This window comes from Macrobrachium nipponense, chromosome 3, assembly GCF_015104395.2.
Source record: "Macrobrachium nipponense isolate FS-2020 chromosome 3, ASM1510439v2, whole genome shotgun sequence".
Classification (NCBI taxonomy): domain Eukaryota; kingdom Metazoa; phylum Arthropoda; class Malacostraca; order Decapoda; family Palaemonidae; genus Macrobrachium; species Macrobrachium nipponense.
In genome coordinates, this window is record NC_087202.1 from 103,919,361 (window position 1) to 103,934,555 (window position 15,195).

The window sequence follows — 15,195 nt, forward strand, 5'->3', positions numbered from 1 at the left end:
TTATATCTGTCCACCATGTAATTTCATACATTCTTGTTAGATGACCACCTGCATGTGGTTTGAGGCGCAAGAATGAAATGAACAACAAAAGACAAAAATCTTTACATGTCCTTGGGAAATTTTATTTATATCTCCTACCTGCAGATGAGGAAAATATAAGAATAGAGAAAACTTTTTATAAGATAAATGTCAATGAAACCATGATCGTTTTTAAAAGTCTGACTCCTTCAATTTATTATTGTTTCTATTATTATCTTCATCTTTTTCCTTTTATTAAGAAAATAATTAAAGAATAGAGCCTCACATATTGTGAATTTTTAACCATCAAATTTAAATCTAGTTTGGCATGCAACTCACAACACCACTATTTCAAGTATGGATACCTACTGATGTAAAAAGGATTGAAAGGAACTCTTTTGATCATTGTCACTGTTGTAATATTTGTCCTTTAGTATTACAGTCGCATAAGTAACAGCAAGTTAGTATTTACAGTTCATAAAATATTCATAATTTTAACAATTCATTGCTTTTATTTTCTATTGTAAAGCATGTCTACTGTGTTTTGTCTTTTATGTTATGTGTTATATTTTCAACTGAATACATCACTGCAGATCATCATAGTTTTCTTAATTCGTATTCATGTGGTTATCTTGAAATTAATTTTTTAGATAACCAAAGAACTTAAAGAAGTCCTTTTTGTTAATAGGATGTTGGTACTCAAGCTGTTGTAACGGAGTATCTCGTACGTTACGTTGATCTGATATTCAACGACAAAATTCCTACATTTTATCATTCCACCAATGGAGTAGAAGGAACTCCAAAGAAGTCCCGACCTAAGTCTCTTGCAATATCAACTCCTACAAAACTTTTATCAATTGAAGAGGCTCGTACAAGGGCACTTAATCCAGCGATAAAACCTGACCAGAAATACATTGAAGTCGGTAAGTATCAAGAGTAAAAGGGATGGTGGTGTACCACTAATAGAAATAATCTCTGTACTCTTCAAATATTTTAATTTTTTTCTCTCTCCCTTCAATCAAGAGTAAAAGAGATAGTGCTGTACCACTAATAGAAATAATCTCTGTACTCTTCAAATATTTTAATTTTTTTCTCTCTCCCTTCAATCAAGAGTAAAAGAGATAGTGCTGTACCACTAATAGAAATAATCTCTGTACTCTTCAAATATTTTAATTTTTTTCTCTCTCCCTTCAATCAAGAGTAAAAGGGATGGTGGTGTACCACTAATAGAAATAATCTCTGTTACTCTTCAAATTTTTTTATTCTTTTCCCTTCAATCAAGAGTAAAAGATAGTGTGTAACACTAATAATAATTTTTTTCTCAATGTAAAACTCCCTTCAAAATAATTTTTTTCTCTCTAGTTCAAAGTCAAGAGTAGGATAGTGCGTGCCTACCACTGTAATAGAAATAATCTCAGCACTCTCAAATATTTGAATTTTTTTTTTCTGTGAATGTTAAAGTGTATTAGCTAAATACATTAAATTTAAAGCTAACTTATATTTTCAGGTGGTGGTCCACAGAATTTACCTCCTAAGTATCACACTGTAATTGAACTACCGAATCGCAAGGGTGGTAGCTTAAAGCAGAAAAAATCGCCTTCTGGCTGGAAGAGCATTTTTTCAAAAGGGCGCAGTATTCATAAACACCAAAGAAAAGCATCAACTCCAAGTGATATCCACCTTAATATATCAGTATGTAACTTGGGTCATTTTCACTTTCTAGTTTATTTGCCCTGAGGGGGCTACAGTCTTCCATATTCACATGTGCAGTGCTTCACCTTATGTTAGCTGAACCAGGCAAGATAATGAAAGTAATGTATTTAGGAATTTTACAGGCCACAGATATTCAGTTCTGGTATGTAATATTATTAGTTTAAAACAAAAACAAAAAAATTATTTTTGCTATGTAGATTTGTGAAGCTTAGAGATACAGTGAGCAGCAGCTTGTCTGTTGTTGTTTTATTCTTTCATAGTGAATTTTGGAAAATATTTCTGCAAAGCGCTTTCATAAATTAGGGGTTTCTTTGCAAGGTATATTGTTGTAGATAAGATAACCTGGATTTTTAAGTGCTTGCTTTATTAGAAATTTGACAGTTCCTTTAACCATTTAATAACAGTGCTATAAAACTTGGAGAAGCAAAACAAAAAAAATTTTTTTTTTATGTACTTTAGTAGCAGTTACATAGATATATTTTCTTTAATGTAGGATGACTTGACTGGCTCGGTCTCTTCCGCTGACAGTAGGTATAAGATTGTTTAGTCAATGTGAAACTTGGATATGACTACAGATAGAGAACTGTAGTATTTTTTCAATTTTCATTCAGAAAGTCTGGTGTCCGCATGACTTGTGTAGGATAATGCCCAACCCCATTATAAATATCCAGTTACCAGTAAACATGATTTAAACCAGGATATCTCAGGTCTTAAATTTATCTTAGAAAATTATGCTAATAAAAAATATCACAGAATTTTGTTAGGATATATTTTTATTTATTTAACCCCATATTGCCTATACATACTTCCCTTGGCTCAAAAAATGATTGCTTTGGTTTTTATAATTTGTGGACCAGACACATGTTAAGAATAATTATTCTCAGTTTAAGTTTTCACAATTATACAGTCGTGACAGTTTTTTCATATTGATAACAATGGAAGGAAAATACACCAATCAGTGCAGTACAGGCAGTCCCCGGTTATCAGTGGACTCAGTTAATGGAGATCCGGTTTTATGGTGCTTCTCTAGCACCTTAAAATCAACGATTTATGTCACCATAGTGGGCCGAGTTTTGGTTATCGACGCCATAAGTTGCCAATAATAGTTATGGTGCCATAACATACCTAACAGAGACGCCATTAACCGAAACTCAGCACCATAAGCCCCATAAATCACCGAGTTTTGGTTAATGGCGGTTTTCACTTATCAGCACCCAGCTGAGAATGGGACCCCAGCCGATAACCGGAGACTGCCGGTATTAGTTATTTTATATTTGGTACACTGAAAAGTTAACTTAGGAGTTACAACCTTTTATTTTTGTGACAGCTTCTTAAAATTAAAAATATGAGTTTGGGGTGGTGGGGAAAGAGATCTACTTTGTCAATCCACACATCCATCTGTGGTTTGATTTGATTCCTCTTTAGTTGTCTTTTTTTGGAGTGGATCAGTCAGTGTTTTTCATTTGAAGATGGATGTCCTCTTTCAGGCATACATTTCCCCCCTTTTTAATGAGTGACTCAAAGATATCTTGAAGGTTACTAGGGATTGCCTTTTCTCCTGTGGAATATTTTTGGTCTCGTAATCTCTTCAACATATCATTCGAACCCGATAGTCTTATATCAATCATGTGAAAAATTAAGCGATTATATTTCTTTGATCTCACTGGGATTCTGAACTAAAAGATCATTAATCAGGTCAACACCCCCATGTTTTTGTTGTTGAATTTTACAGTATTTGCCCCATGTTTTTCAAGAATTTTACTCTGTTTGCGCCATGTTTTTGTAGAATTTTACTATGTTTGCCCATGTTTTTGTTGTAGAATTTTACTATTTTTGCCCATGTTTTTGTTGTAGAATTTTACTATGTTTGGCTATGGAATCTCTACAGCTTGCTTCTTACTTTTGTCATAATGATATGCAGTATGAATTGGTCAACTTTCAGCAGAGGTGGAGAGCATCATAATCTAATCTGATGCCAACTTTAGCCCTGGAAGTGGTCATGGCCTAACTGTCTGACAGCACCAGATTCCTTTTTCAGCTAAATCTTTTTGAGGCAAAACGAGGTAAACCAACTATCAACCTATAAAAGGTTATTATTGCTTTGTATTGTTTCAGCCAAGTGCAAAATGTTTGAAGATGCACTGAGGTATGGAGTACCTTCATAATTGACAGATTGAATGGACCCTGTATAAGGAATGAAATTAATAAGACCCCCAGTGTTTGGAAGAACAAAGATCTTGAACCCCCATTTTTTGGGGCTTTTAAGAAAGTGCTATTTTGTTGTATGCCCTTCCTATGAAAGGGGTTATCTGCTTATTAATGCAAATGTTTTGTTGCATTGGATGTTCTTGAAACTTTTTCTCAAGTGATCTACTATTGGTCTAATCATGAAGGGCTTGTGATCGTTTATCTCATTATTATTATTCCTACTTTAGAGGAGGGGGAGGGTGAGACCATCTCTACCCCAGTCCATTGAGAATTATACTATGTCCCCCAAGGTTAGGACTTCCATTGCATGTCATGTCATATAAGACAATCCCAACCTTGCAAGTCCTTCTTTGTAATATGCTGTCCGGGAGTCTGAATTTTCTTTTCCCTTGGTAGGAGTGTCTTGTTTGCATTGAAAGGCGTGCTGATGCTATCATTATCCTTTTTTCTGTTGTTGGAGTGCTCCTTTAGTAGTGACTAGAGTCGTGTGTATGGCTCTGATTCAAACCAAGCCTTGTCAGGCTAAGGAAGAAGAAACTCTCAAGGTTCTTTCCCAGTTTCCCCTTTCACAAAAACAGTATACTACTATATTATGCAAATTCTATTGTCAGGCTCATTTAATGAGTTTGGCAACGACAGACTCCTCAAAAGGGTCCCAACAGATAAAGGAAGAAAGCAATAGGGAAGTTTTAAATTTATTTCGGTCTCAATAACCTAGATGTCGTGACGCCAGGTTTAATAGTCACAATCAATCTATCAATCAATAGGGAAGTTACATTGGGGAGTGAAATGCTGGAGCTGACCAATGCTTTCTTTCAAACCTTAAAGCAATGCTCCAGAAAGTCATACTGTGCTCCCATTAGGGTACACATGAGTGTTTTGGGTTCTGTAGTAAACATTGTACTGGAAGACACTGGAAGCCTTAGAATAGGTGGAGCCTAGCATAAAATTCAGCCATGGGCAGCCATGTACAGTGGGAGCTTTTTCCTCATAAGGGAGGACAAATGTTTCTAATGCCATTGTAGCACTAGAGATACTACTAGCCCCTTCTTTACCAATAGGTTCTTTTGGGGTACACGGAGTACCACCATTCAAGACTGTTGTATAGTACTGGCTACATGAAGGTTGTATACCACCAATCTTCCCCTTTTCAATTCTAGACTTTTTATGATTCGGTAATTTCGGTTTGAAGGGTTTGAAGCATAACAGTGTTGGAATGGTCGGGAAGGTGGTATACACTGCCAAGCATATGATGAAAGGGAAGGCTGTGCAGTATGGGTAGAACTGGAGCAGGAGGACATTTGATTTCTTGAGAGGTTTTGCAATTGTTAAAATACTTTGTTTTATGTCTTTCATAACTCATTAAAGGATATACTTTCATAATATTATTATACATATATATATATCCATATATAATCTATATATATATATATATATATATATATATATATCCATTATATATCTGTATATATTATATTGATATATATATATATATATATATATATATATATATAGTATATCTATATATATATAATATAATATATGTATATGTATATATATATATATAGATATATATATATATATATATATATATATTATATATATATCATATATATATATGTATATATATATTGTATATATATATATATCTATATCTATATATATATATAATATATATATATATATATATATTATATATATATCTATATATATCTATATATATATATATATATATATATGTATATATATATATATATATATATATGTATATATCTAATATATATATCTATATGTATATATGTATATCATATATGTATATATGGATATATATGTATATATATATATATATATGTGTGTGTGTGTGTCTGTGTGTATATATATATATATATATATATATATATATATATATATATATATATATATATATATATATATATATATATGTATGTGTATGTATATATCTATATATATATATATATATATATATATAGATATATCTATTATATATATATATATCTATATATATATATCTATCTATATATATATATATCTATATATATGACTATATATATCTATATATATATATATTCTATATATATATATATATATATATATATATATATATCTATAATATATATATCTCTATATATATATATAAGGGATTTTGCTAAAGAGGACACATTTCACGGAGCGACACGGCTGAGCCCAGAAATAAAGGTTTTTTTGCCTCAAAGGAAAAAATGAAAAACCGAGATAGCCAAGTACTTGGCTATCTCGCTTTATCATTTTTTCCTTTGTTGGCAAAAAAACCTTATTTATACATAGCATCATGTTTTATATACTTCGTGATCAAGTTATTCCATATATTATATATATATATATAGTCTATATATATATATATATTTCCGCTATATATAATATAATATATAATAAAATATATATTATAGTACTATATATCTATTATATATAATATAATAGATCATGTCTCTCTAATACCAGATATATTATTATATATCACTATCTTTATCTAATATCTATATTATATATATTCTATTATTCTAATATCTCAGATCATATTTATATATATCTCTATCTCTCTATATCATCAGTGGTGATATCTATACAACTATATATATATCATATATATATATAATAGTATATTGTATAAATTATATATAATAAATATATTTTTATTATATTTGTATATTTATATATATATTATATATTTATGTATATATATATTTTAATATATATTATTATAGTATTATGTAATATAATATGGTATATATATATATGTATAATATATGTATGTATATATATATATTATATATATATATATATATATAATATATATATTATCTTTTAAAAAAAAAATATATTCTATATATTAATAAGATGTATGTATATATATATATGTATATATATATATCTATAATATAATATATATATATATATATCTATATTATATAAAATAATAAATATAAATCTTGTTTTTTGTGTTGTGCCTGATCACAGTATTTTATGAAAGTATATCCTTTAATGAGTTATGAAGGGCATAAAACAAAATATTTTTAACAAATGCAAAAACTATCAAGAACAGATGTCCTCCTGCCCCAGTTCTACCCATACTGCATAGCCTTCCAACCCCCTTTCTGCAGTGTTGCCTCCCACTCCCCTCCCACCCCACCCTGGAAATTTTCCCCAGCCTCCCTCCCCCCAACCATTTCTAAGCTTGTTTATGCCCATAAACCGTGTTACCAATACTTTATACCTGTGCAGCATTGTGAACCATTGGAATGTAGTTTTCAATTTTTATGACCTCTCAGATGGCTTGTTGCTAATGACTGTTGTTGCTAATCTTGCCATCCTGCAAGAAGAAACATAGAAGTGTCTTGCCATAGATTGTTGGTATTGGAGTTAGAAGTGGGAAAAGATATCCATGATTTTCATGGGCTGGGAAGGTTAGAGCTGGTTGGAGTACTGAGACTGGTCAGTACATGGGAGCAGGAGGGGCATCCCTTTGGGAGTTAGAAGATCAAGAGACTAAACCATCTTCCTCCTAGGGGTCTTACTTTCACAGTGAGAGTGCTTCCTTCCATGTGGGTGGCCTTCAAGGACCTTTTAGCTTTTCTCCTAAGTGCTCAAAATGCTTTGATAACTGTCCTATACAACATCCAAGGCTGCCCTGGATTCCTAACCAGAATTTTCAGTAACCACCTGATTATAGTGGTGCTCAGTACCAGGGATTCTTTAACCCTTGAAGAATCTTCCCAAACTCTGCTTAGGCATCAGATGGATACTCATTAGGAATATTCAGCAGTGTGCGTTGGGTCAAGCAGCCTGAGGGAGTCTTGAGTGAAGGACAAGACATCACAGGATAAGCTTGAATATCTGAGGAAGGTATCTGTGTTTGGGTCCTCAATGTTGTATTGTTGCATAGGAGAGCTTGGATCCCCTTCCAGGAGCTGCTCATGGAAGATGAAAGCCAGTGCCCCTGGACCCTCTGGGTTTAATAAGGATAGCTGAATGACATGGTTCACTTCTTGCCTGTTATTCAGGAGATCATGGATTCCAATATCTTTGCATGTTTGCCAGAGCATGGAATGTACTCGGTGGGAAGGGAACATGTTCTGCTAGGAAAATGTATTCCTTTCCACGTGCTTCATACCAAATCCATGGTTGCCAGGAGTGGTCTTTGGGTTTTGCTTAATAGAAGCCCTGCAATGGGAAAAAACAAAAGCTGTGAGAAAGGGGAAAGCTTAATGCAAACTACAATGTATGAAAATATATGTTAATGGGTTTTACATTAATGTAATTAAAGTATGATAGTATGTGTATTTGTTATCTAATTCAAATTGTTTAGCACTACAAAAGAGAAGTAATAAAAAGAATTTTCATCCTACAAAAGATGCATGTAGCCCAGACAGGTGAACTAGATATATAGTATAGTATGTATCAGTATTATTAACCCTCTTACGCCGATTGGACGTATTAAACGTCGAGTCAAAATGTCTCCCGTATGCCGATTGGACGTATCATACGTCGGCTCAAAAAAGTTTTTTTAAAAATTCGCGGAAAAATACTTATAGGCCTACCAGCTGACAACTTTTGAATCACGCGCCTTGGGGGATGCTGGGAGTTCACGGATCAAGGCGTTGTTTTGTTTACAATCGCTACGCAGGCGCGCAAGCGCTAATTTCTTTCTTATCGCACTAAAAAGTATCAGTGACACATATCAAAAATTATTTCGTCACTTTGACATAATTTTTGCACCATTTTAAATTATCCTTTACATGAAGTATTATATATGAAAATGTGCACAATTTCATGTAAAATACAAAAAAAAAAAATTACTGATGATTGTAGCTTTTATCAGTTTTGTGAAATATTTCATATAAATAACGATAAGTGCAAAAATTTCAACCTTCGGTCAACTTTGACTCTACCGAAATGGTCGAGAAACGCAATTGTAAGCTAAAATTCTTATATTATAGTAATATTCAATCATTTTCCTTCATTTTGCAACAAATTGGACGTCTCTAGCACAATATTTCGATTTATGGTGAATTTATGAAAAAACTTTTTCCTTACGTTCGTGCGATAACTCTTCCGATAAATTTTTTTGTGCGATTGTCCTAATGTTTGCACCCTTTTAAATTTGCCGTTACATAAAGTAACTCTTCCGAAAAAATCAGAATTTTTTTTGTGCGATTGTCGAAATGTTTGCACCATTTAAAATTAGCTGTTACATAAAGTTTTATATATGAAAATGTGCGCAATTTCATTTAGAATACAACTAAAAATTATTAAAGGTTGTAGCTTTTCTCTTTTTTCAAAATATTTGCATATAAATCACGATAAATAGAAAAAAAATCACGTTCGGTCAAATTTGACTCTACCGAAATAGTTGAAAAACGCAATTGTAAGCTAAAACTCTTACGGCCTAGTAATATTCCGTCATTTTTGTTCATTTTGAAACAAATTTGAAGTCTCTAGAACAATATTGTGATTTATGGTGAATTTTTGAAAAATATATTTACCTTCACTCCGCGCGCCGATTCGCGGCCGCAAGTCTCCGAAATACGTACATCACATTATCCTAATATTTGCTCCTTTTCATATTAGCCGTTTTATAGAGTTTCATATATCAAAATGTGTGCAAATTCATGAAGAATACAATAAAAAATAAGTGAAGGTTGTAGCTTTTTCTATCTTCGAAATATGTGCATATAAAAAAATATATATAAAAATTTTGACATTCGGTCAAATTTAACTCGTCCGAAATGGTCGAAATCTGCAATTCTAATCTAAAACTCTTACAGTATCGTAATATTAAATCATTTGTCTTAATTTTGAAACAAATTGGAAGTCTCTAGAACAATATTTAGAATTACGGTGAATTTTTGAAAATAACATTTTTTTACGTCCGCGCGTTACGAATTCGTACATCATTTTGTGATAATATTTTTCCAGTGTTGCTTTTATTGTTTTACTATGTATTATATATCAAAATGATTGCAATTTAGTGTACAATACAACGAAAAAAAAGTAACTCGTTAGCTTTGACCGTTTTTTGCACAGCGTGATTTGAATACAATTATCTATGAATTTTTTTTTTTTTGCTACCATATCTTGCATTATTTACATATGATAATGATATTATTTTTCATTTCTGATGATTGCATACTAAACTTCAGGCAATAACAAAAAAATGAGCCAAAAATTAACTCTTAATCTTTAAAACTAAGCGCGCTGTGATTTTTTGAAAAAATTATTTTTTCCGCTTCTGCGCTCACTCCAAACCAGCGCCGGCATACAGGAGAGGTTTTGATTTTTAGGGCTTCGGCGTAAGAGGGTTAAAGATGCACCTAGAGATCTATTCAATTAGGGGTTCATGAAGATAATGAATGGTAAAGATGGAATTTGTAATGGTAGTGGAATAGTATTAATAAAAGGTAGATCCTCATAAACAGTAAAGAGTAAGATGAATCTTGCACAAAAATCCCCAGTGGCACCTGAACTTAACAGACAGCTAAGAGGTCTGCCCTACAGATAAGCAATGAAATCTATTAAGTACATAATGAAGATTTGCTTATAAGCGCACACAATAAAGTACCCTGGTACCACAACATATTAGTACCCGGGAGCCAACTTACATAGCTTCTAGTGTAGCACAGTTCTGTAGAAAGAACATTCTAGCCTATCCTAACTGGTATTTTGTGAATACAGTATACCATGCAATACATAAGATAGTATTGATTTAGTTATAATTCAATTTCAGAGATATATAATAAGAATTTATGAGAGAGAGAGAGAGAGAGAGAGAGAGAGAGAGAGAAGAGAGAGAGAGAGAGAGAGCAAACTCATCTTAAGTTCCTAGCTTATCCTGATGCATTACATCCATTTGTATACACCCTGTCTACACACATACTTTCTGAAAAATGTGTAACTAAATTATTGTATTGTGTTTACATTACTATGTAGTACAGTACTGTACATCCATCTCAAATCTGGCTTTCAATACCATGAAGGGTAAACATGTAGCAGAAGGGAACATATATGCTTACAATATGTAGAATAGTACAGTATATATACACACAACTCATACAATGTGAAAAATGTAATCATTATTTCTTTTAAACAAAATTCGTAGCTTATCCTGATGCATTGCATACATGTGTATGTACCCTGTATACACATACTTTCTGAAAAATGTGTTACTAAATCATGTTGTATACTTTACTGTTCAGTACAGTACTGTACATTCCTCTCAATTCTGGCTTTTAATAGCAGAAGGAAACTTGAAGAATTCTTACTATGACTCATAAATCATGGAAGATAGTTTTTAAAATTGTAAATGGTTTTCTTTACTATGGTTGATTAAAATCTGTAGGATATTGAAGTGTTTGCTGGAAAATAAGAACATTTTTATGAATGAAAGACACTACAAGTACAGCATTCCAAATAAAAAAGTATCTTCATCAAAGATATCTTTATAATATGAAGTGATACTTTTATACGGGAAATTTTACATAAATGATGCTAAGGCAGATTACAAAGTCAAAATGAAAATAATAATGAAAAATCTGTACTGTATTTATGTATTTCACAGTACATACTGTGCTGGAGCTGCTGTGAATATAGCTTTTATATAATCTCCTTTTAAAACCTGGTTGCTGTAGGTGCTTAAAATGTGATGGTTTTTACATAAAACAGTTGCAATTATGTATACAAAAATCATGGACACTGTATTTCAGAACATTATTTAGATCATAATGTTCATATATGAAAGATATGAGTCTAATTTAATTCCTTATAAAAAAAGTTTGAACCGTATTCATAGATTTTACATCTGTATTTTTATTTTATTTTCTGATAATTGTCACTCACACTAGAGGTATTTATATACCATATTGATTTTACATATGGCTCATACCTGAAGGGCTTAACATGTTTATTTTTGGTTTCTCCATGATCATTTAGAGTAACTAATGGGAATGGTTTAAGATCTGATTCACAGAAACTAATAGATCATATTTGTTTATGTGAAAATATTTTTGTTTTTCCTATTGAAATTGAAAGAAATTTTGAATTTGAGGGATTATCCTTTTTTATTGAAAAGGCATATAAAAGACTGAGATATCCTCTTATAACAGACCTAGTTTCTTATTCCCAAAATATCTGCTTGCTATGGCAGCAAAAAAGAGAAATGGCTCACATTTTTTCCTGTTTGCATTTTTATACTAATGAATTTTTTTTATATTAAGATTTAAGGTTTTACCATATGTATTTATTTAATAAAATGAAATTGAAAAAAATTTGAGCCAGAAATAAGCAAACCTTGCCTGGCTTCATCCAGATATTGGAACTATACTAATCCTCTACATCCTCATTAACTCTGACCTACGTTACCACAACAGGACTCTGTGGTGACAGAGGCAGACATTGCCCCTTCCTCTTCCAAGCGACTGCGACCTGTCAAGTCAGTAGAATCCCTCGTCTCCACATCTGCCTCACAACGTTCAAACAGAAATTCCCAGGTTGGTAATTCAAGATTAGTAGTGTTGAAAGAGTATAGGTGAAAATTAACATTTCACACTCTAGGTGAAGGAGCTGTTGATTTTGATGAAACTAATTAAGAAATTAATTTTATTTCTACTGAAATTAACTTTGCATATGTACATTATATTACCTTTTAACCTGATGTACTTTTTATAGTTGTAGTTGTGTGTGACAGATTTTTACATCTGGTATAATGAAAGAGGAATTTCTGAACTGTTCACCAAACATTGAACAGCATAGATTTCAGATCTAATATTAATTTTGGTACCATCATGTGACATTTTACTATATAGTATTACTTCATATTCTTAATGTATTGTATTATTCAGGTATAAGGTAGTGTATGAGAAAAATTATTAAACTACTTTGTGATGATGGGTGACTTTATTTTGGTAACATATATATGTATATGTTATCATGATTCCAGATGCACATATTTATCTTTTATTTTAAAAAAGAACTTCTATCCCTTAAACAAATTGCAGCTTACTGTTAGAAACAGATATGAGGACAAAATATCTCGGGTGATATTCAAGTCTAGTTGTTAAATAGAATTTTACACTAAATATAGAGCACTTTAGGAGGAAAACATTCCCTTCATACTGTATAACCATTTAGTGCCATATAAGTAACCATGACAATCATAACATGTGTTTATACCATGAGAGATCATATTCGACTTTGGCATTACATTAGTACCTCGAGATACGAAATTAATCCATTCAGAGGCGCCCTTCGTATCATGAGGTTTTCGTATCTTGGACCACATTTTACATGTAAAATGGCTAATCCGTTCCAAGCCCTCCAAAAACACCCCAGTAAATTTCATAATAAAGCTAAATTGACCTATAAACAATGAAATACTACAACAATTTGGACCATTCAATACCTAAATTAATAACAAAATGCAAAATAACCTGTAAATAAAGTGTATGTATTAGTGTACATGGTATATAAGAAATACTGTACGTAAAATGTGCAAGCTTACCTTTCGAGTGAGGCTATCTCCGAAAGTGGCGGCAGAGGAGGAGGAGGAGGACAAACGATTGCACTTTATGAAAAGCGGCTAGAACATCCTTAATTTCTGCCTTTTTTTTTTTTTTTTTTTTTTTTTTTTTTTTTTTTTTTTTTTTTTTTTTTTTTTTTTTTTTTTTTTTACAGAATTTCAACTTCATCACCACTTTCAACTTTCTGTTTTTTATCACTTGGTTCTTCCTTTTTGCTTTCAACTTTCTGTTTTTTATCACTTGGTTCTTCCTTTTTGCTTAATCCTGCTAATGCTAAAGGCCTCTTTAAAAAATAACGATCCAAGGAAGATTGCTTCTGCCTACTTTTCACAATGTTCCTGAAACAACTCAGGCAAACGTCATCAAACTGCGCAAGCATACGACCTATGTGAGCCTTTTCGGGATGTCTTTTTTCTATAAACGCGTAGTGTTCATTAACGGCTGCCCGTCTTTATAATTATCTACTAATTGTTGCACCTCATGACTCTGTTGGCCCTGGTGTCCATCAAAACCCTGTTCAACCAAATGCTCTCTCTGCAACTGATTTGGGTACTGAATGTTCGGCTGCTGACCTTCAACATAAACTGAAGTGCCTTGATTATACTGGTATGCATGTTGTAAATGATTGGTCAACATCCTCTGTTCAGCAGAGAGTGGAGATTCTACCAACCTTGCAAAGTTTCCATTTATCCCATGAGAGAGACCTTGATCACTTATCCCATGTGAGAGATCTTGGTCACTTATCTCACGAGAGAGATCTTGGTCAATCATATCATATATGTCGTCACTCAAGAGGTGCTCTTCTTTTTCCATTTTCTGTGAAAAGATATGAGAAATTTTTTTTAAAAATACACATTGATGATCCCGAAACTAATACCGCGTGCGTACTATAACAATGCTGGTATCGAGTGGCCGAGGCACGCCACCACGTACATAGATGTTGGCCGATAGGAGAGAGGGATCTCATGGCCGTGACTAGCATCAGGAACCAATGGGAGCGCAGGAGGTTGGTGGCGAGTCTACTAAGTTGGCGGCGCGCGAGTTTCAAAATTGTTATCGGTGGTTCGGGCGAATCTCGGACTTTACAGAAACCTTTCGTATCTTGAAAACTTTTCGTATGTAGAGCCGTTAAATTTTTCGTATTGGCTTTCATATCTCGAGTTTTTCATAAGTTGAGCCTTTCGTATCTCGAGGTACCACTGTATAGTAATGTTGAAGTTTTGTATCTGTAAAATCCATGTAATATTATTGCCCAGTTTCTTTTGTGATAGTATTGTCACTTTTTACTGATAGGACTGTAGAGAAAACACAATGAATGACTGTAGTCATTTTCTTTATTGGAAAATTTTATATACAAACTTTTACTACTTTGTCTTCAGCTCTACCCATTACTATATGGGATGCTACCTTTTGTCTGCTTTCACCACCTTCCTCTGTCCAGTGCATTTGAACTTTTCACCACTTTTCTCCTCATAACATGACCAAAGTAGTGTTTTGGGATTTTGTTGATACTCCCCTTACCTTAACTGTTCTTCTAATTAATTTCTGATCCTATCTCTTCTTGTTGCTCCACACATCCATCTCAACATCCGCATTTCTACCTCACCCATATACCATTCTTGAACCTTTTTTGTTAGCCATATCTCGGCTTCATAAGCCATCACCGGTCAGAGTACAATTGTAAAAC

At 32.6% G+C, this 15,195-nt stretch overlaps 1 protein-coding gene across 1 annotated transcript in view; it reads left to right on the forward strand.

The window, feature by feature from the left end:
- Positions 1-15,195, forward strand: part of LOC135221927 (GTPase-activating protein CdGAPr-like) — a 746,105-nt gene that overhangs the window by 718,477 nt on the left and 12,433 nt on the right. The window contains 3 exon segments of the mRNA XM_064259951.1: positions 707-941; positions 1,526-1,710; positions 12,360-12,479. Coding sequence (XP_064116021.1) covers positions 707-941; positions 1,526-1,710; positions 12,360-12,479 — 540 coding nt within the window.